Source organism: Camarhynchus parvulus, chromosome 13 (genome assembly GCF_901933205.1).
Source record: "Camarhynchus parvulus chromosome 13, STF_HiC, whole genome shotgun sequence".
NCBI classification, from domain to species: domain Eukaryota; kingdom Metazoa; phylum Chordata; class Aves; order Passeriformes; family Thraupidae; genus Camarhynchus; species Camarhynchus parvulus.
Genome location: NC_044583.1, coordinates 14,226,634 through 14,247,752, shown reverse-complemented (window position 1 = coordinate 14,247,752; position 21,119 = coordinate 14,226,634). Strand labels below are relative to the sequence as shown.

The following is a 21,119-nucleotide window of genomic DNA, read 5'->3' as shown; positions in this document are numbered from 1 at the left end:
TTGAACACATAAAATATGGTTGTTACACATTTGGTATTTTATGCTTCCCTAGAAATTACCACTTGTATCTGCACCTAATCTATGGTCTGTCTTTTCATTTCAATGGGGTCTGAAGTGATCCTTGGCTGTAATGAGAATGCCCCTTTCAAGAGACTTCTTTTAATTATGCTGATGATAAAATGGAAGTGAAAGCAGTCATTTGTAGGGGTTATGACTGAGCAGTGTTTTAACTGTAATACTAAAACCCACCAACATTATTCCAGTTTCTATTTCAACATTTTTATGCATCCACTCTCCATAGAACAGAGTGGAATATTATTGTAGGTCAGAATTTCAATGTGTCTTATTTTTCAGTTTCCTCCTGCTACTAAAAGTAGCCTGAACTCTCAGTTTCTAACTGCTCACTCTTCTTCCCACCTGAAGCATCCAATCCAGGAAAGTGAGAGTTCCACAGATCTTAATGATAGGCTGGGTGTTTGGTTTGTTTGGTGTTTGGTTTTTTTTTCTCCTTCACTAAAAGAAGGCATGGGTGGTTCTTTAAATTAATGTGATGGAACACTTGGGTTTTTTTTAATAGAAATGAGCTAATTTGGCATATTTAGATATTTATATGGGTAAATGCATAAGACAAACTGAAAATAAAATGGACAAAACACGTATCTACAATTAACACTTTAATTGCTACACAGCTCTTCTGATTTCCCTCAGCAGGATTTTGGCCATGCATTACCAAGCATATTTCTCTATAGATTTAAATGCAGCCAAGTGAATTAAGCCACCCAATACAGTCTAGTTTGACTTAATGTAAGATCAATTTTAAAGTGTTAGGACTTGACCTGTGTTTGGAAAGTCTTTGTGTATACAAATCATAGAAATAGATATCAGCCTGTCCATTTGCCAAGGAATGTTTTTCACTCTTACAAATACATTTGTTATCTGCATTGTGCCATATACAAAATCACAAGCCGCAGGTAATCTTTTTTTAATCCCCAATATTCCAGGGAATTTTTCTAATGGGCACAATAATATGACCCATAGAATAAAGCTTCTAAAACAGCCTGTGCAATGTCTTCGAATGACAGAATTCAGTGCCTCTGTTAATTTTTCCAAATTCTTTAAAATTTTACCTAAGTCCAGATCCTTCAAATCATAAAAACCTTCTTCCATAAGGGAATGTTGACAATTTCCCAAAAATACATGAGTAAAAAATAGTCAGGAGAAGATTTTGAGCAATCATTCTTTTTTTTTTTCCCTTTATTTTCTAGAAATAGGAATGTTAATACCATCAAGAGAAAGAACTATCAGAAAATCTTACATATACAAAACCAAAAAAAAAGCCCCCCCAAAACAAAAAACTCCTTAATCTTAATAATGAACATCTGCTTTAAAATACTGTAGATGCTCATACAAATAGTTTGGAGTAGATTTTCAAAAAATATATGCCTGAGGCTCCTATCCAAAATTACCCTAGGTCTGATGATAGTGGAGGCACATAAGGAAAATTTAGAAGGAAAAATGTGCTTTTAGGTCATTGTGACAAATTTTTGAGGTCAGATAAAAGAGTCTAATGTTGTAATTTGTTTACTCATATGGATAAATCAGGAATAATTTTTTTGCAGCCTAGATAGAGGGGAATAGTGTGAGTCACTGTAACCTGGTGGGATGGAGGGAAGTTGGTAAAGGATTTTTTGTTAGTCACTAAATTATGTGGACTTACCCATTTGTGCATCTAATTAGATTGTTTTCTGGTGATTCACTGGATATGACAAACTGACCATAGCATGAATGATGGGATGGCACAAAAGGAGTGTATGCAGGAGAACAGCTCTTTCCATGCTGCAAATCCTTCAGGTTTTTGTAGAGCTGTAAAATGTGTTTCCTCTCCTGATCTAGCTGTTCCAGGAGGAGGGGATGTGTCATTAGACCCTCACAGTGTGAGCCTGCAGGACAATCTGTGGGAAATGCTGCAGGGGAGGCCAGGGAATTGCCCCAGTGTTGGCTCCTGAAGTGTTTGTGGGTCCCAAACACAAGTGACACCTGGCAGCTCTCAGCTGCTGGGCTGCAGGGTGGGGACAGATACAAGGGTACAATGCAGTGATATCCACCAGCCCTGCACTGGCTGCATGAGGTAAAATCTGAGAGCTCTGAAGGGTTCCTGCATGTGGCTGTAAATGCCTTTTCCTGGTAAAGAGAGGGGCTGAGGGGGGGACATGCTAGGAACATGTAAGAGAAGCAAAGTTCTCCAGCTATCAGAGGGATTTTGATGTGGGTCATGACATCACTGTTGTCCCTAAAGGAGATTATTTAAGTCTCAGCAGAGTGATTTTAATTCTACATATCTGCTCTTGTATACCCACTCTTCTCCCTTTATTTAGAGACCCAACATTAGCAGACAAGTCCAGAACTTTTAGCAACAAAACCCTCCAAATGACTTGCCAGATGCTTCAGTTGATGATAATATGGTGGGAGCATCCAGACTCTCAAATGGCAGTTTATTCAAAGAGTTATTCTAAACCAACAATATTAATGGTGGTTTATTCCATGCTACCCTGTATCTAGATGAAGAACACATCTGTGTTAGCTACTAATTCTGTTCTTGTTATGTGCCCATCATTTATGTAAATGGGACCACCAGCATGAGTGGTGTGCACTAAAAAAGGAGGCTGATATTTTTTTTTAGTGTTTAACTACACCATATTTCCAGGAGGTTAATAAGTGTAAGATGGGAGACTTGCAAGGACAGACTTTCAGACAGATCATCATAATTTTGTTCCTTCTTTTGTCAGCAGTATTTGCAAAGAAGATTGTTTGGGCAGGGTGTGTTTCCCCCGTTTGCATTTATCACCTTTGTGGTTAGGAGGAGTTTTAATCATCGATTCTCAATGTTTATGGCTAAATGCCTGCTCCCATTTGCACTTCAGCATTTGTTCTTTCTGCTGCCTCATAGAGGCTTCCTATATTTTATTTATAAGCTTGGCTCATTGTGGAGCAGGTGGTAAAGTTATGCATGACTGTTTTTAGTGCTGTGCATTTAGGCTGTGATTTTCAGTTTGGGTGGAGGCTGATGAGACTACAGTGGCTTGGAAAGACCAAGGTTCTAGCTCCCACTGTAGACATGTTTTCTGGGAAGCTGCCATTGAAATTCAGTGGCAGGAATTCAGTGCACTTCCATCCTGTAGGCAGTGGTAAGCTAAAGCTTTTTTGTTTGCCCCTCAAGTGAGATACATTGTCGTTCTCTCCCATTTTGCCTTCTTGTCTTTGTGGTATCTATATGGTGTTCACTTCTTTGGTATGATTCAGTCATAATATATGGAAACTATTCAGTTGTTTGTTTGTTGGAAGAGTTTTCAGCTTGGTGTGAGTACAAACATCTTTCTAGAGAAATGACCCTGTTATTTTATACTTCCCATTAGGCTGGCACAGTTCCCTCGGTCTTACAGTAAATGGAGGAACTTTACATTTTGAATGGCTTTTATGAGACTTTATAAAGCTATAATTGCTGAAAATGATACAATAATGCACTGCTCACTGTTGATGGGGAGAGATGGGAGGTTCTGGACAGCCTGAAGCTCTTGTGTACCATGCTCAATGTCTGGGATTTTAGATCTTTGACATTCTTGTAAATGTCTCTCTTGGTTTTGCCTTTACATTTGAAAGAGGTTTTTCACAATTTTATCTTTTAAAATATACTGCATATAAGTGTAAGTTTAAAACTTACTTCTAAGCCATGTCCTTAACTATCACATTTATTGTTTCACCAACTGAAAACCAAAGGGAAAGTTTGAGCACAAATGACTGTGATTTTGACTAGAAATTTCAGAATATGACCTTTCCAAGGTGAAGAAGTAAACTGGAGTCTGATGCTGAGCATTTTGAGTCTGCAGAGGAGGTTTTTCTTGCAAGTAGCCATGAGAGTAGGAAGTTAGAAGGCAGAGGCAGGAGGTCAGACATAAGAGTCAAGGAAGTATGAATGACATCATCATCCCTAAGTACCCTCTCAGAAGATGAATGAGCTCTCTCTTGTATTACAATGCTAAAGAGCATTAGAAGGTGATATGATATCCAGACAACACATAAGATAAATGCCTCAGAGGATGCTGGAACAGTTTCCCCCCCACGCCCTCCACGAGTTCATAAATCCTGTGGTGGTCTCAAGAATACAATATGTGGCTGCTGAGTGTTATATATTGTGGTCAGCTTCTTCTTGACAAAATTTGTTTCGGTTTAACGAGTACCTTGAACATTATCTAATTTAGTTACTTAAGCTGAACAACTCAGTGTAACTCTAGATACCCTTTATCTCACCAGACTCACAGCCCTTTTGGGACACAGAGTGGATTTTTTTTCCAAGAGTTTCTGAATAAAAAGTAAGCAGATGTTACAAGAAGAAATACCTTGTCTCCTTTAAAACTAACAAAAATGTGTTTGTCATGATAAGTCTTGACACAAATTGTTTTCATCTTGATAAAACTTGAAATGCAAGTTTCATGTTCTTAATGAAATCCTTCTGAAGGGAATGCAGGCCTCCAACAAAGCATGCAGAGGTGCTGGAGTGTTTGAGGTACATTCAGTCAGAAGTGGATTCAGTTTGAATTTCAGTCTTTGTGCTTCAAAAGCTCAGTTACTCCTGTATGCTTTATAATATTTTTTTTCTGCAGTAGTTTGGGGATATGCAAAGCTGCAGTAGAATTTACTGCTCAGCCCCTCTTTTGGGTATGTAGACACCCCTTAGTATCTTCAGGAGGAAGATTTGATCAAAATATTTAATTGTGAGTGTGTTTCAAAAATTAAAAAGTAAAATTCCCTCAGTAGAATATCAGCTTCAGTTTGGAATAAAAATGGACAATGGATTTTTGGTGTGCAGAGTTCTGATGTATCATGTGTAATTACTAATGTTTCCTTTTCTCAATATTTGCTCATTTGTGATTTTTAGAGAAAGAAAATTATTCTCATTTGAAACAAAATGCAAAAAAAGAAGACCCTCACTTAGGTCTAGCTAAATGCTGCTAAGTCCTTGGTTCTAAACCAAAAGCTGTCAGACTTTTAGCAGTAATAGAAAAGTGGATCTTCCTTGACAAATGCCCCCATAAATTAGATATTAGCTTTAGTCAAACTCTGTCTCTCTCAGGAAATATTTCCACTTGCATATTCAATTGGAAGGACCTTACATGATGCCCACTTACTGCTATAAAAATCTAGGCTTTGGAGATGAAGGCAAAGAAAAATTTCTGTGAACAAAAGAATATCTGGAATAACAGACCTTGAGCTTATGCAGAGATTTCTTCTCATAGAGTGTGAGTTTCACTCACTTTTTGCTCTGTCTGTCTGCTACTCTGTCCACCCCTCTATCTGTTTATCTGTTACCATCTCAGTGGTAATATGCAGTATCAATTGGATTTTAAAAGACATAGATCTCTTATACTAGCTGTCCTTTTTTATAATACCTTTTACAAATTTAATCAATGCATTTTAATATACAATATAGTTTAAGTGCAATGTACGATAAATATTCAAGCTTCATCTTAAACATGCTCTAGCCTTTAAATTGTTAAAACTGCAGTGCCCTTTCAATCTACTTACATAATGTCATAAAATATACATTTCAAGGTAAATGAAGTCAGCTACTTCAATTTAGTCCCTCAAACTGGTAGTAAATGAGAGGTTAACACTATGGTGCCAAACCCATTATTGAGTAAATTTAGCACCTTGGACAGCTCTGTAAAATCTTTATTGCTTTCCTGACCTGCTCGTCATGTTCTGTCTATGTGTTCAGTGGCTCTCAGCTCTGATTGAAAGGCAATATATTAGATCCCCAACACAAACATGCTCGGGGGCTGCTTCACTGTGAGCGTAATGACACGGAGGTGAGAACAATTTTCTGGTCACCGCAATCCAAGCACCTTGCAAGGTCTGCTGCTCTAACTCATAGAGGACTTCAGGGGCTCCTTTGTATGTGGAGCAGCTTCTGTTGTAGTTTAGGCAGAGCTGCAAAAGGTTTAAGATGCATTCCGAAAACAAGAAGTTAATATCTTGAGCCGTCTTTAGCAGCATTTTTGTTGTGTGTTTTTAAAGCTGGTTTGTGTCTATAAAAAGTACCATCAGCTCTGGAATAGAAGATACCACTATTTGACACAGGAGGGTTTTTCTGTAACATCTACTTTGTATGATCTGAAAATGTCATAAACAAGAAATGCTTTTCTTGTGTGAAAATGTTGGTAGAGAAAGTATGAAACTCAAGTTTACAGACCCTGAAAATGTTAGGAAAAAATAGAATCATTGACTAGCTAAGAAAATTGAATGCTACTTGTGAAGAATGTTTCAATAAACCATCATGACAATTAGTTTTATTTACATGCAATATGATATGGCATCAAAAAACTTCCAGTGCTTAAGAACTGAAATATATTTGATATGAGGGAGAGCAGCTGTAAGATTCTATGTACTTACCTCATTTTTTAACACGGTTTTCAATCTCTTTTTAGATGCACTCTAAGGTTTTTAGCTCAGCATTATATAAATAACTATGATTAGTCAGGTAGAACAGAAATGACTATTTAAACTTTCTTTTTTTTAGTAATTTGGCATAATGACAGCTTAGGCTAACAATATACCAAAGCAGTTTGCAGCCTCTGTATCACATTCTAATTTTCCATCAGTGAAATATATACTGCAAACAATTTCTACTGAAGTGAAATAAATCCTGGTTTGCAAAGTCAAACACCTGTGCAGTAATTTTCTATCTAAAATCATGGAATGAAAAAGAGAACATTTTTTTCAGTAATGTCTCTGTTCTTCTCTAGTTTGTATCTTCAGTATGAGGCAGACAGGGCACCTCAGTGTTGTGAGGAATGAGGATTGTTTGTACCTGGATGCTGTTTGTGTCTATCTGTCCATGATTATACTGCTCACTGCTGTGGTCAAAAAACACGAAAAAAACCACCCCAAACCAAAAATTGCAGCACAAAACCAACCCCTACCTTAAAAATCAAGCAAACAAATGAAACAAACAAAACCCACCGACAGAAAAAGGCTGTAGCAACTTAACTCCTCAGGATCTGTTTCAAGTGTAGTGATTTAAAAATCCATCAATTATGTATTACATCTCACTTCATATGTGGAAAATAATTTAAATGTGTGTTCTGAGACAGGGGTGTGTGCAGCAGAAGGCAAGCCTAAATGTTTACTGGGAGAACAAAAATCCTCCATCTCATTTTTGAATTTAGGACATTATATATGTCATAAGTAGTTACTGCAGTATGACAACTATTTTATGTTATATTATAGAGAATTTAAAATTGAAAAAAATGCTAATATGCATCTAAAAGCTTGTCATTTGAAGAGTTGTTCAAGGATTTTTGAAGAGGTTATGGTGACAGCAAAATGAACGCAATTATATCTCTATTTTCTGATCAGAGTCTACAGTATATGAAAATTGAGCATTACTGTTTCTTTTTGGTATAAAATATGGCTATTGTGTAAAATATTTTAAGTTTAAAAGTTGAACTTTGTAGAAAACAGTAAAATGCTTAGAACTGGTACTATTTTTGTAAGCTGCTTGCAGAAATATGCCATGGTGAATAGCGTCATGTTAGAATATTAGAGCAGTACTTAGGGGCTGGGAACTACAAAAAGACATTGTTTTACTCAAAGGATGTTCCTGGCCAGTTTTGATCGGGCATTTGGGAATCTGGTCTGAAAGATGCCATGAAATAATAAGGGGAAAAAATTCTTCTGGGTTAATTCTGCAATGTATTTTTATATTTTCTATCAGGATTATCATCAGGATGCTGTAAAATATAAGAACACAGGAAATACTATTGTTACTTGAATACCAGTAGAAAATACCCTGAGAAATATTAAATGAAATGGAACGAATAAGAAAATGGAGAGAAAAAAATTGCCCAAAATGGAGAACTGAATCTCAGACTGTTTTAGGGTCTTCTGCCCATGCAAGGAATTTTTCCAGGAAACGCTGCATGGTCCTGGGCTGTTCTCTCACACACTGCATGTGTTTTCCTCTTGGACATCATTCCATGCATGTGGATCCTGCCCTGACCCCTCGTATCAGGACACAAAGTGGAGAAGCCAAAGGGTTACATTACAGTAGCACAGGACTGATTGGGTATCTTCTGAATGTGGCCTGCTGGGTAAGGTCACAATTCCTGCAGCATGCAATTAAGAATAAAATAAACACATTGAAGGGATTCGTAGCATTCTCTGAATGACATTGATTGCAGTAATCTAGTAAATGACCTCGGGATTGTATTCTGCAATAAACCCATGAGTGGTTTATAGTGCAGATGGTAGAGACAATTGAGTGATGTATTTTATTTTGCAGCACCAATGATTCTCACCTTTTGACTTGATTAAGCGTGTGTGTGAATAGGATGAACCAGTGATTTAACACCATTCAGTGGTTGCTGAGAGTTGTTACAATTAAGGTTTACCTGGCGGGAGGAAAAAAAGGAAAAAAAAAACCACTACAAAACACGGTGCACCTAATAGAAGAGAATATTTGTTTTCCCCACAAGGAGTTTATTGAACTCAGCAGAATGCTTCTGTTTTTATATTGACAGGAAGTAATACTTAAGAGGGCTGCTGATTTAGTAGAAGCACTCTATGGTATGCCACATAATAACCAGGTAAATGCATTCTACTTCAGCAATTCTATATCATGGCTATTTCTTCGATGTATAGATAGATCAGGGGCTAAAGGGATATGATGCTACAATGGGAGACAAGAATAAATGTACAGGGCAATGCCATATCTGGAGTGGGGTTTAGTTTGCTTGTTTTCTTTTTTAAAGGGTGTGAATTTAGTGTTTGTAAAAACAGCATGGAGGCATCTGCCCACTTTCACCAAATCCTATATAATATGAGCAATGTTGTACATTATGTCTTGCCACCAGTGACTTCTCCCTCTTCCCTTAAAGAGAGCTTTAAGGTGGAGAAAGTCCAGGCTCCAGCCCCATCCTACCAGTTGGTCTTTTTATACAAAGTGTGACCACTGGGACTGAGGCTTCCAACTCTCTTAGCACAGATGTCAGGATTTAACAGGAAGATCCTGTAAGCATGAGCTCTCTGTCAGCCAGCTGGTTTAGACAGAAAAGCATCTCCTTTTAGCCTTTGGACAGGGAACTGCTTCATTTGAGTCTGTAAGGAGAGGTTTGTCAGAGTCTCTTTGGTAACTCTTGCGTGTTTTTTTCCTTACCCTGCAGGAGATAATCCTGAAGAGAGCTGCAGACATCGCCGAAGCGCTCTACAGCGTCCCTCGCAACCACAACCAGCTCCCCGCCCTCGCCAACACCTCCGTCCACGCGGGAATGATGGGGGTGAACTCCTTCAGCGGCCAGCTCGCTGTCAATGTCTCTGAAGCCTCCCAAGCCACCAACCAGGGTCAGCACGAGCCTCATCTTCCTCTCTCTATGGATCTTTTCTGAGAGAAGGCAGAGGGATGGGCAGGGCAGTGGCAGAGGGGTGGCTCAGGAGAGCAGGGCTGGGCAGCCCATCCCAGACCCTTGGAATGACACAGGATGGGGCTGCCCTAACTCAAATAAAGCACTTCTGCATGTCTTTAAATAGCTTTTCATTCTGCCCAGACTAACACTTGTATTTGTGTTTAAATCCCACTAATTTTAATCAGCTTCAGCAAGTACTTAATGTTAAGTACTTGCTTATATATTTTCCTGAGCATGGATCATCTCTCAGTCTGGGCCTTTTGTAGCACTTCTTTATAACATGAAGTTATCTCTTGAATGTTTATCTATTTAATTTGGGTTTGTTTTGCAAGAGTTAGAGTATTGGAACTGTGTTTTTTTCAGTTTGAGACTTCCATAAATTTTACAACTAGCAAAGAATTTTTAAACATACATTTTCAGAGCTTTTCCAAATTTTAAAATAAAGTGTTTTTCACTTTGTATAAAATCAGTATTGGTTTAAAATAAAAGTTAAAAATAAAAAATAGGTGAAGAACATTTGCATTTTGCCCTCTCCTTTGCTCAGCTCTATATATTATCCAACTTAAAAATACATTTGAATGAGAAAGTGTTAGGATGAGGTTTCTTCTAGAAGAGCAGAAACAAAATTTTTTGCATTACAATAAAAATAATACAAAATTATTTTTAGATTGAAATATTTTCATGCTGTGTGTTAGGAAGAAAAATTGGCAATTTTTCTTCTAGGAGTGGAGATGCATATTTTGTATTTCTGTGGCTTCTAGAAACAAATCTTTCCTTATGAACATTTGGATATGAGTTTCCTAAAATGTCATTTCCAGAATTAGGTAGAGATTCAAATTTTAACTTGCTGTCAAATTTGATGCTTATTTCCCACCGACATAATGATGAGACCAAGGCAAAAAGACAAAGGATATCCCACAAGCTGGAGAAATACACTGCATTTCCTGAAGCGTGCAGTGAGCATCTGAGGTGTGTTAAATGGCAGTGACATCAGAAAAGAGTTAACAACAATCACGTGCTTTTAACATACCTTGAGTTGGTCTGTGCTCCTCACTCTGAAATGTAGGTCATGTTTACTCCATTTCCTACAAGCAGCCCTTTCAGAGTGAGTGTTCCTCTAACACCCCGAGCTGATCTTTGCTCCAGGGCATCCCTGGCTTGCCCGGGGAGCTCTGCAGGCTCCAGGTTCCCTCCTCCAGCAGCGACCTGGGCAGGGAGGGCCCCCAGTTTGGGTACCTGGTGGTGCTGGGGGTCAGTCCTGCCCCTCTCTGCGCTCCCTGGCTGGACTGGGCTCCCCTTTGCTTTGTGTAGGAAGCTGTTGTGGGGCTAATTCCAATTTCTGCCTGTGTTCCCTCTCCACACAAGGTTTCACTCGCAACTCCAGCAGTGTGTCACCTCATGGCTACGTGCCAAGCACCACCCCGCAGCAGACAAACTACAACTCTGTCACAACAAGCATGAATGGCTATGGGAATGCTGGAATGTCAAATTTAGGCGGTTCTCCAACCTTCCTGAATGGATCTGCTGCCAATTCTCCCTATGCCAGTGAGTATTTTATGTCTTTTCTGTGTTTTGCACATTTTCATTAGAAGGAGGCAGTAGATTTTCTCTGATGCTCAATATTTATTTTCTATTTTGAGCACTTGAAATATAACTTGGTCTTTTCTCTACTCTCCAAGGCACTGATCTTTGATCTGCTTTGAAGACCTTAGCATTGCCAGAAATTCTCCTGTTTCCATATTACTATTATTAATTATTATTATTATTTATTTCGGAGCCTTAAAAGAGCTTACGAAGAGTAATCTCTCATCATTTAGTCTGATAGTTTCATAACATACCTTATACTCTAATGGGAAACACTGTCCTCAACTTCTGAGCAAATACTATGTTTGTAACCTTTATAAAAATTATGAATTATTACTGGGCCTCAGCTTGATTGTTTATATTCCACTTGCTTTTTAAGTAATATTATTTTGACTTCACTGAGTCAGTAAAATGTGGCAAAGGCTCTTAGATTTTGTGTTTTAGTGTCAGTACAGTGAATGCCACAAAAATGTGAGTCATACAAATCATACATCCCATGGTGTGAAGAGCTTATGGTCTACAGTCCCAGTCATGGAAATATTTATGTGCAGGACTAACTTTCTGCATTTTGATATTAAAGGTTTAGTAAGCTGTTTAAATATAAATACATTTCTATTGGTAAAGCGAATCCCTTCTGCAGCTGAGCTCAGTAGTCCCTGGTCACCTGAGAAATTGAATGAGCAGAACCTGCCCAATTCCTCTGACATTGCTCATGAGGCATAAAGGATTCCACTGACATCTGTAGGAAGCTGACAGCAGAATCAGGATGGAAGGTCTGGACATATAAACAGATGTATAGGCTGGGACTGTGCATGGACAGGACAAACTGACTGCTGGAGGTGCCAAGGTTTACACAGCAAATCTGAAGTTAATGGTGTAACAGCAGCAATGAATTATTTTGATCTGCATCAGAATAAAAAAGGGGCTAGGAACTCTGAATAAAATAATTAACTCCAAGGCTGCTTCTCTGCTGCAAATTTAGAACAAATTATTTACCCACATAACTAGTACTTATAACCTGGGAATTGCTAACCAGTGATTATTTTTGTACTCTAATAATAATGTAACATGTAATGTTATAAAGTACCTTACTTATTAAGTTGGATTTACTGTCACAGAATCTGCACACTCTGAATTCATAATATAACATGATTGATGAGACATCTCCTTTTGGAAGCAGATGCCAGTAATGCATTTAAAATACTGTGGCAGTGTATTATTTCATATTTATGAACGGAGTCCTCTTTAGAATAGCACTTCACTTCCTAGCCCTGGTTCTCTATTCTATTTATATTTTGGGAGGTTTTCTTGGTTGATCTGTCATTCTGCTAATGTCTAATCCATTGCATCAGAAAATGCTTCAATCATGACCTGAAAATTAAAAGGTGGCATTCTTAATTAAATCAATAAACTAATTGCTCTATAGTAGCAATTCAATTTAGGTGCTTTGATTGCTCTCCCTTAGCAAGTACTTCCAGACACAGAGTGACTTCAGACTAAGATTGTATCTGTCAGACTGTGAAACTTTGAACATTTAATTTCCATTAATTGATTTCCTCAGTGTTAACAAATATGATATCAGATTCTCAAATAAGAACTTAAATAGGGTGATTTTTATCTACATAAATGCAAATAAAATAATAATTCAAAGCCCAGATGATCAGAATTTTACTCTCTAATGTGTAATTATTCATAGTCCACTTGTATATCTAAGTGGTTTCTAAACAGGACAAAGAATGGAAATATGGGATGACACATTTGGTGCTTGTTGTTGTTGTTGTTGTTGGACAAGAGGGGAAACCTGCAGTGCCTTCGGAATATTAAAATATTTAGCTTTATTTTCATGAAAAGAAATTTGTTTGAAAGCTTGATGGTAAGTACATGAACCAAAGATATTTGTTGTACTTTATAGTAAAATAATGGTTTAAGGATATCTGTGTTTAAAGACTGAACTTCCCACGTAGCACATTTGCATTTTGAACACTCAGTTCATCCCTAGAAAAATTGAGAGCATCCAGGAATGAGAATTCTTTTGTTTCTGCCGCCTGTTATTATTGAGTACTAAGGAATCCCTTTTTGGGGGTCTTTCTTCCCTCCAGTTGTGCCCTCAAGTCCGACGATGGCCTCCTCCACTAGCCTCCCCTCCAACTGTAGCAGCTCCTCTGGGATTTTCTCCTTCTCACCAGCCAACATGGTCTCAGCGGTGAAACAGAAGAGCGCGTTCGCGCCTGTCGTGAGACCCCAGACCTCCCCCCCTCCCACCTGCACCAGCACCAACGGCAATAGCCTGCAAGGTAGGTGGAACCCAGGCTGCACAGGAGGTGGCTGCTCCAGCTGTGAGCTCCTGGTGGCTCTGAGCTGCCCCAGGGGAGTGAAGGCAATGGGGATCCCCGGCGGGCTCTGTCCTAAAGCTTCCTCCTGTAGAGAGTAACTGACTCCACCCCCAGCCCGCCTTGTGGCCTGCAGGTGTTTGGCAACCACCCATTCTCTAACCCAGCTAATACTGCTGAATTGAGAGGCTGTGGCCTCTAAAGCACAGACCTACTGTTTTGATAAACACAAGTAATATTTCAGCTTACTAATACCGTCCTTTTCTTTCTTTCCTCTCTTATTCCCTGTTGTCGTCCTTTATCAGACCAGTCTTTTGTGGACTCTAGCAAGTACTCCACTGCAGGGTCTCTCCAGGGGCTGGCCTTCTCCTGAAGTACGTCACTCAATCTTCCCTTCCTTTTTGTCCTTTGTCATAGTACACTTGTGCAGAAATCCTACTGAGAGCAAATAGAGCATTACAGAGCTTGGCACAAACCTTCCCTTTCATAAATGGGAGATGCATTACAAACTAACAGCAGCGTTTTCCACTTTAACTCACACCAGGGCAAACATTAGTTTCCACTGATTAATGTAATCCTGTGCCAATTAATTCCAGAAAAGGCACAGGGCCTTTTGGAAGGCCTATTGAACTGTTGGCATCAAGGGGCTGCTCCTTTTCTGCATCCCTTCCCCTCTCATTACAGGTTCTCCAGCATTAGTATCTAAATCCGTTTGAAGGGCTGGTGCAGGCGAGGCAGTGACAGACAAAAGCTTGTCAAACTGAGGGTGCTGCAAGTCCAGCACTGCCCATCTCATTGGCTGAGTCTGTTTTACAACACTGTGCCCAAACCTCCCCGTGTGGCTCCCTCACTGCACATCCCTGTGCTGACAGAGGCATTTTCATGCTTGCTTAGGTCCAGGGGCTTCCTTAAGCAGATGCAGCCAGCTGTGTCCAGCTGCCAGAGGTGGGAGATATTCCATGGTGTCATTGTGCTTCCTCCAGACCTGAGATTTGTTTCCTTTCCATGAGCCTGTGCAAATTATCCAAAGGGCATCAAGTGGGGAATTAAATCCATCCTTTTTTAAGCCAGGTTCAGAAGAAGGTATGCAGAGCAGGATGGTTGCATAAACTCCAAGTCACTCAGCCTCTGGAAAGAGAAGCACTGGGCTTGAAGACAAAATGCTGATAGCACCATTAGCAGCCAAAAAAAATCTATATGCAAGCAGAGTGGAAGGAATTCATTCATAAAAGCTTGGATCTATTGTGTCTGAAGGAAACCGCTGTCCTCAGTTCATGTTTCACTGGTGAACTGGGAGGAGGAATCCTTCAAGGTGCACAAAACACAGAGAAAAACTGTAAATTTACTAAGAACTAATAAGCAGATCTTGGGTACCTTCAGTTATGACTTTGTTAGAAATACAAACTGTGTCAGGAATAAGACAAAATGAAATTTACAGCATTTAGGAGACTTGATTTTGAACATTTAAAACAATTTACAGTGCTGACATGCTTCAAGTTTTAAAAGAAACAGCTAATAATATTTTCCATCTGAAATAAAAAAACTAAAACAAAAGAAAAAAACTCAAAAAAAGAAAAAAAGCTTTTGAACATGTTAATAATTTTTTCCTCTCTTCACCTTGTCCCCATCTTGTTGTGGATGGAGAGAAAAAACAAGTAACAGGAGAAAGCTTTTTCAGGCCCTGTTTCTCCTTTCACAAGACACAGAATTCTCCGATTCCATGTACTCAGTTATGAAAAGCAATTATGGAAGGAGCCGAGAGCACTGGGCACAACTGGAGCTGTGTGATTGCCGCCTCATTATGTCACCTCCACATCTGCAATGCCCAGAAACCACACAGATCTGAGCATTTCCCCTAATTTTTGTTTAGCAAGTCAGTTTTCACAATGGGAATGAGACACCAAGAGATGGTTCATTTCTAGGTCATCGCTGAACTTCTTGGTGAGTTAAAGACACACAGCCTTTGGTCCTGTGCCTCCTGACACCACCTGAGGCTTGTAATAATCACTCAGAGAGGCACTGCCTGTTGTGCCTTAATGCTTAAATAAACAACCATGTATAAGGAGGCTGTCTTATCTCTCTTGGGCTTCTGGATACATCAGAAAGCAATCAAGCTTTCCTTATGTAGCTTAGATATCAGCAGAACTCACTAAAACAGCAGCCAAGCTTATCTGTTGTTCTCTTTGCCATGCAATTTTGTAAAACCCCAAATACATTATTTCTGTAATTTGCTGGCAGCAAATACAAATTAGTATATGATAGAAGAAATAAAGGCCATTGGTGGGAGCTTTTCTATTCTCTGCCTTCCCTTTTTGGAGGTGGTGTGATCTCACACTGTTTCCCACTGATATCTCTGTTTTCAGGATCAATAACAGGCTACAGCTGGGAGAATTTGCATGACTAGATGTAGCACTTATGGAATAAAAGTGGAGTGATCTAAATGAAGACTTGGAGAGAATGGAAATATCAAAGCTTTTAGGCAGAAAAGATATCATTTACCTTGTAATTTAATTCAGAATTTCAGAGCTCTTCAAAAACAATGATGCTTTGAAAAAAGGAGCTAAGATCTGCCTCTGTGTCTTTCCAGCAGCAAAAGGCTGATCTGTAACCACAGGAAAATGTCTAAATCATGAAGAGAGGAATTGCAATTATCTCACCTTTTTTGGGCTCCTACCCAGGGTAGACAGCTGTCCTGTCCCAAGAGACACAATTCTTGACTAATTATTGGTGAAATTGATTTGCTTCTGATGAATCTTTCAGATTGAGTGTTGGAATAGTATTGTGACATTTTCTGAAGAGAAAATACTTTTTCTAAAGGAAAGCATCACCTTGTCCTAAAGAGCCCTCTATGCTTCTCACCTGTCTTCCTGTAGGACTTAAAGCAACTTAACTCACCTTTCCATCCCTTTTATCCTCACTCTTAGCTCCTTGAAGAACCCTCATGTGGGGGGACACAATCAGGACAGTGATTCCACACCATAAATCCCAATAATTGAAATGCTGTTGCTCTGTGCCACCCCTGAGGGTGGCCTGTTGCAAACATGTTGGATGTGTTTTGCATTCTCTCCTTCTCCCCTCATTTTATTTCATTTAATCAGTGCAGTTTACTCGAGCTGTTCTCCCCTTGCTGATTAGACTTGTAATTCTTGCACATATGGTGGTGTTTGTGGAGAAAACATTTCCCTCCTCTCCCCCTCCAACCCCAAATCTGTGAGTCTTTTACTTTGGCTCTGTTCTTATCAAATAATTGCAGCTGTAATTAAAGCACAATGAATCAGCACCAGTCATGGGGTTGAGTCCTTCCTTAAGAAATTACATGTCCAGATGTCTGGAATGGCAGGCAGCATTTAAATCATGGGCCTGGAAAGTGCTGCCAACCTGAAGGAGAATCTGTTTTCTACCTTTTGGCAAATAACTGTACAAATGGCATTTTAGAGACACATTGTTTTTACAGTTCCCATCATAAACTTCCATGGCTATCCCCTGTAATGATGTGCCTGCTCACTCTGTGTCACTGGGACACTTGGGATGTCTGATCTGAGCCCCCAAATAATAGAGAGAGATCAAGCTGGAGGTCAGCTTCTGTGCAAAACTGTCCCTGTTGAATTTTCATAAATGTCTGTCTGCTAAGAGAGGTGGTGGTTTCATAGAAAATGAGGTAGGAAGCATAATAAAGAAATGCTGATGATTCAACTTAGCCAGCAAAAGAGAAAACATCCTGAATTAACATTCACCTGTGACTCACCTGATGTAGCTGGTGGTGTCTGCTACAAGTGGAATAAGAAAGATGCTGGCCTGCTAACCCAGGAGTCAAGCATGTATTTCAATATTTCAATTTCAAAACTGAATTTGAGAATTTAAATCCCTTTCTGAGCTCCTGAAAATGCAAACTTAAGTCCCAGGGGTGACCTTTGGGAGGACTGGCACAGGGGAATGACCCAGAGTGCCATGAAGGGACGCCCTGCAGGGCCATGCCAGGGGGACTCCAGCTGTTTTCCCTAATTTGGTGCAAATTCCTGCTTTTCATTTAAAAGAGTAACAGAATGTGTGGCAATGGCTGGGTCCAGTCAAAGCTTCCTCAGCATTTGGGGATTTTGAAACTAAAAGCAGAATAATAAATTGGTGTCTGATACTGATATGGACGAAGGACACTTTTTCTACAAGAAAATCAGTAATTTCAGCAAAGTCACTTGTAATTTGAATCATTTTCCAGTCAAAAGGAAACTTCTCGTGATTCTTGTGTACATAGTTGTCTCTTATGAGTAATATATATAAATTTACCTCAAAGTATATCTGACTACATTGCTAGTAAATGTTTAAAGCTCTGGAATTTTAAAAGTTGCTTAATAATGCAGAAAATTAACTTTTCCCCTCTCTCTCTCTCCCTCTCTCTCCCCCCTCCCTTTCCTTCCAACAGCTATATCTGGCATGATTGTTCCCCCCATGTGAAAGAATTGCCTTGAAGAATTTTATTAATGAAGAGGTTGAATTCTGCTTCAGAGAGAATCTGATACAAGTCCCAGAGTGGAACTTTTTACTCAGGCCTTTTTAAAAATAAAAAAAGAAATAAAGAAGGATCTTACAATAACTGCAGATTTTTAAACAAAACAAAAATCACCATCCTTGCAAATACTGAAATTAACAATCCACAATTGCAAGGTGTTGATTCGAGTTGTCCATCCCAAATACCTGGGAGATATATTTATTGTATGTTGATAAAAAAATCCACTTTTTTTTTTTTGTTTTGTTGGGGGGTGGGGGCTTGCTTTTATTTCCTTCTGGTTTCTTGTGGGTTTTTTTTTAAGGCTTGATTTAACTCAACACCATTTGTCTTTTATAAATCATACAATTACACAAGGGACACTAGAGATGGAACTCCACATTTTTAATTTATGATTTTTTTTTAAAGCTGTGTAAAGAAGAATAAAGTGGTGTCATTTACATACAAGCCTGTATGGGACAGAATAGAAGTGCCAGTTAGTTTTTCATAGAAGAATTATGGCCATTTAATTAAGGGTCGGCTCATATATGTTGCTTATCCAGTGGTGACTTGCTGATATGAAGCATTTTTAATGTTCTGATTAAACAGATACCACTCCCTAAAAAGCTGATCTTTTTGGATTATGAGGGTGGAATGAGGGGTGGGAATAGTAACCTCTGTCATTAATATCAGGCTGAAAAATCGTGTAAATAGCACAACAGGAGAAGTTCATTCCAGAACACCACGTTGGAAGGGGACCTTAAGGTCCAACTTTTCTTGGCAAAGAGCTGGTGGAAGGGAAGGGAAGGGGAGGGTGGAAATATCAGAAATGTTTCCTCTGGAAGTGCAAACCCAGTGCCTGCAGATGCAATGCCAGACCTGCTGCAGGAGGTGAGCACAGCCCCCTCTCTTTTGGGGTGAAATCTCCGAGCCTCCGATCGCTCCCTTCCTCAAGCACAGCCTCCCCTGGGCTCTGCTCTGTGGCACGGGGGGCACAGCCTGGGCCAGCCTGGGGGCGCCAGCCTGGCCCCTCTCCCCCTGCCCTGCTGCTCCTGCTGGGGCAGGGGGGCTCAGCCTCAGGGGGTTTCACCCTCCCCACCCCAAACCCCTCCTGGCCCAGCTCCCACTGGCGCCGCTCCTGTATCAGCCGACCCTCCCGCTTTGTACCACGCTCCTCCAGGACAGGGATCTGCTTTTCAGTAGTGAATCATGACTTCTGGGGTGGGGCTTTCCAATCAAAACCATAGCTTCTGTTTTACCACGAAAAAATTTTGCTATCATTATCTGGGAAGTGTTCTTAAAAATTATTAGTCAAAGAGGCAGCAAAGCTCTGAAGATGCATTACCTGATATTTTTTCTTTGCTGTTGTGTTTTGTATGTAGTTATAAATACTGTAGATTTTTTGTGATTTTTTGCCAAAGTTGTTGTTCTATTTATACATTTTAATGTCTTAAGACAGTTTTTCAATATCACAAAAAAGAAAAAAAAAAAGAATTTTACTGCATATTTTGCAAAAAGAGCTCACTACCTTTAGCTTGCACATACTTGCAAATTAATTAAAGAAAAAAAAGCTTTTTGTTTCTGTTTTTTGTTTGTTTGTTTTACGGGGGATTTTGTAAAATATCCATATAAATAATGTATTTATCTTTGGAATTTGTACATTGCTTTTTGTCCCCTACAAGTTTATTTTATTGTGTATGTTTGCTATGTGAAAAGTGCTGATTTGTTTGGTCATTCACCGTTGTATTAGCTGTTTAAATGTGATTTTAATACATTTCATTTATAGGGTTGTTTTTTTTAGTATTGTTTAAAACCATGCTTCCATTTTTTTTTTATTTCCACCCAAAAGCCATTGTCTATTTTTGTATTATTTGTAAGTTAAGAAGTTTTTTCCAATATATGGCAAAAAGTAGCATATTATTCTTGTAGCATTTAGTTATGTAGATTTAAAAAAAAATGTATCCTTTGCTTTTGAGGCTTAACAAAAACTAATGCTGTTTTACTCTATTAATATGCATGGGATTTCTCCTCTTTGGAGTGACGCATTTTTGTGCATTAAATATGGGGAGAAACTTCATAGAACTCAATGAAAATACTTTCTTTCTTAAGTCTGCTTGTATATTTCTCTGTCTTTCACATAAATATAAACCAGCAGATTGGATGCCTTAACAATGCAAATCATATTCATTTCACTTGTACATTGTACTGTGCACCAGAACTGTCAATCATCACTAACATTCTAAGAAAAAAAAAAAAAGGAATTGAAAAGCACAAAAGAACTGTTTTGTTACCTTAAAACAATATAACTTTTTTCTAGTCGAGCAAGAAATCATTTACAACGATGCTGCAACTGTGCATGCTTCCTGTATGAATTTTGCAATGGTTTTCACTAGAATGTCACAGTGTGATCTTTGGGGGGAAGGGAAAGAAAAACAGGAATTTTTTTTTTTCATGGTGAGAAAATAAAAGAAGAGAAAACTGGAAAAAACGTGAGAGACATCAGTTTATTGCTTCTCTGTATTCCAAGTGATTATTCTAATTCACATAATAAGCAACAGCACGACAATGTAATCAAATTTAAAGCCATATTTTGTCCAGTGACACCGTTGATTACTCTTGTAGAGCTCCACTCAGTCCTAGCAGTTCTGACACCACTTTAGCCACATTTGTAGTCTCTACTCCAGTGTCCAAAGAGCCTTTGACAATGTGCATAATTCCATTCTTTTGCAGCTATTTATCGTGATCTGATGAATGGGAATTTGTCAAAAATCTCCCCTGCACCACCCTTTGTCTTTTACAAAGTAAAAGATGCAGCTGTTTACAGAATATGGCTTTAAGTGGAAACATTCAGATTTCAGTTTTAACAAGGTGAAGCTTCACAATGACTGGATTGCATAAAGTAATGCCTATTTCCTCACAGTTGTACTAGGATGCAGCTAAAATGAAGTCATCTCTGAAACTACTAACCTTTCACCTTCTTATCTAAATCTTTTTGAATAGACACACACACTGTACAGTTCTATTGTTAGAGAAACTAACTACTGTAGAGATTGTTATAATTTTTTTGCAGAAATTCAAGCTGTAAAAACTTTTCAACTTTCACAATATTTAATTAAAGTTACTTCCTGTCTGTGAATACAGCTCCTAGTTGTGTGTTTATTTTTCTGCTTCTGCTAGTCAGTAGATGAGAAAAGAAAAGAATATAGAAGCCAGAGGCTACTGAATTGTCTTCCTGAAATTAAGGAGAGACAGAAATTCATGGAATTA

General features: G+C 38.9%; 1 protein-coding gene across 6 annotated transcripts in view; it reads left to right on the top strand.

The window, feature by feature from the left end:
- Window positions 1-19,505, top strand: part of EBF1 (EBF transcription factor 1) — a 267,041-nt gene extending 247,536 nt beyond the window's left edge. For 3 of the 6 annotated variants that reach the window (XM_030957628.1, XM_030957626.1, XM_030957625.1), the window contains exons 12-17: window positions 8,577-8,642; window positions 9,219-9,396; window positions 10,824-11,003; window positions 13,142-13,336; window positions 13,678-13,746; window positions 17,790-19,505. In XM_030957628.1, coding sequence (XP_030813488.1) covers window positions 8,577-8,642; window positions 9,219-9,396; window positions 10,824-11,003; window positions 13,142-13,336; window positions 13,678-13,745 — 687 coding nt within the window. In that variant the 3' untranslated portion in view covers window position 13,746; window positions 17,790-19,505. The remainder of the gene's footprint in view (window positions 1-8,576; window positions 8,643-9,218; window positions 9,397-10,823; window positions 11,004-13,141; window positions 13,337-13,677; window positions 13,747-17,789) is intronic. The other 3 variants (XM_030957631.1, XM_030957630.1, XM_030957629.1) reach the window with 1 other exon arrangement.
- Window positions 19,506-21,119: the final 1,614 nt, after the last annotated feature.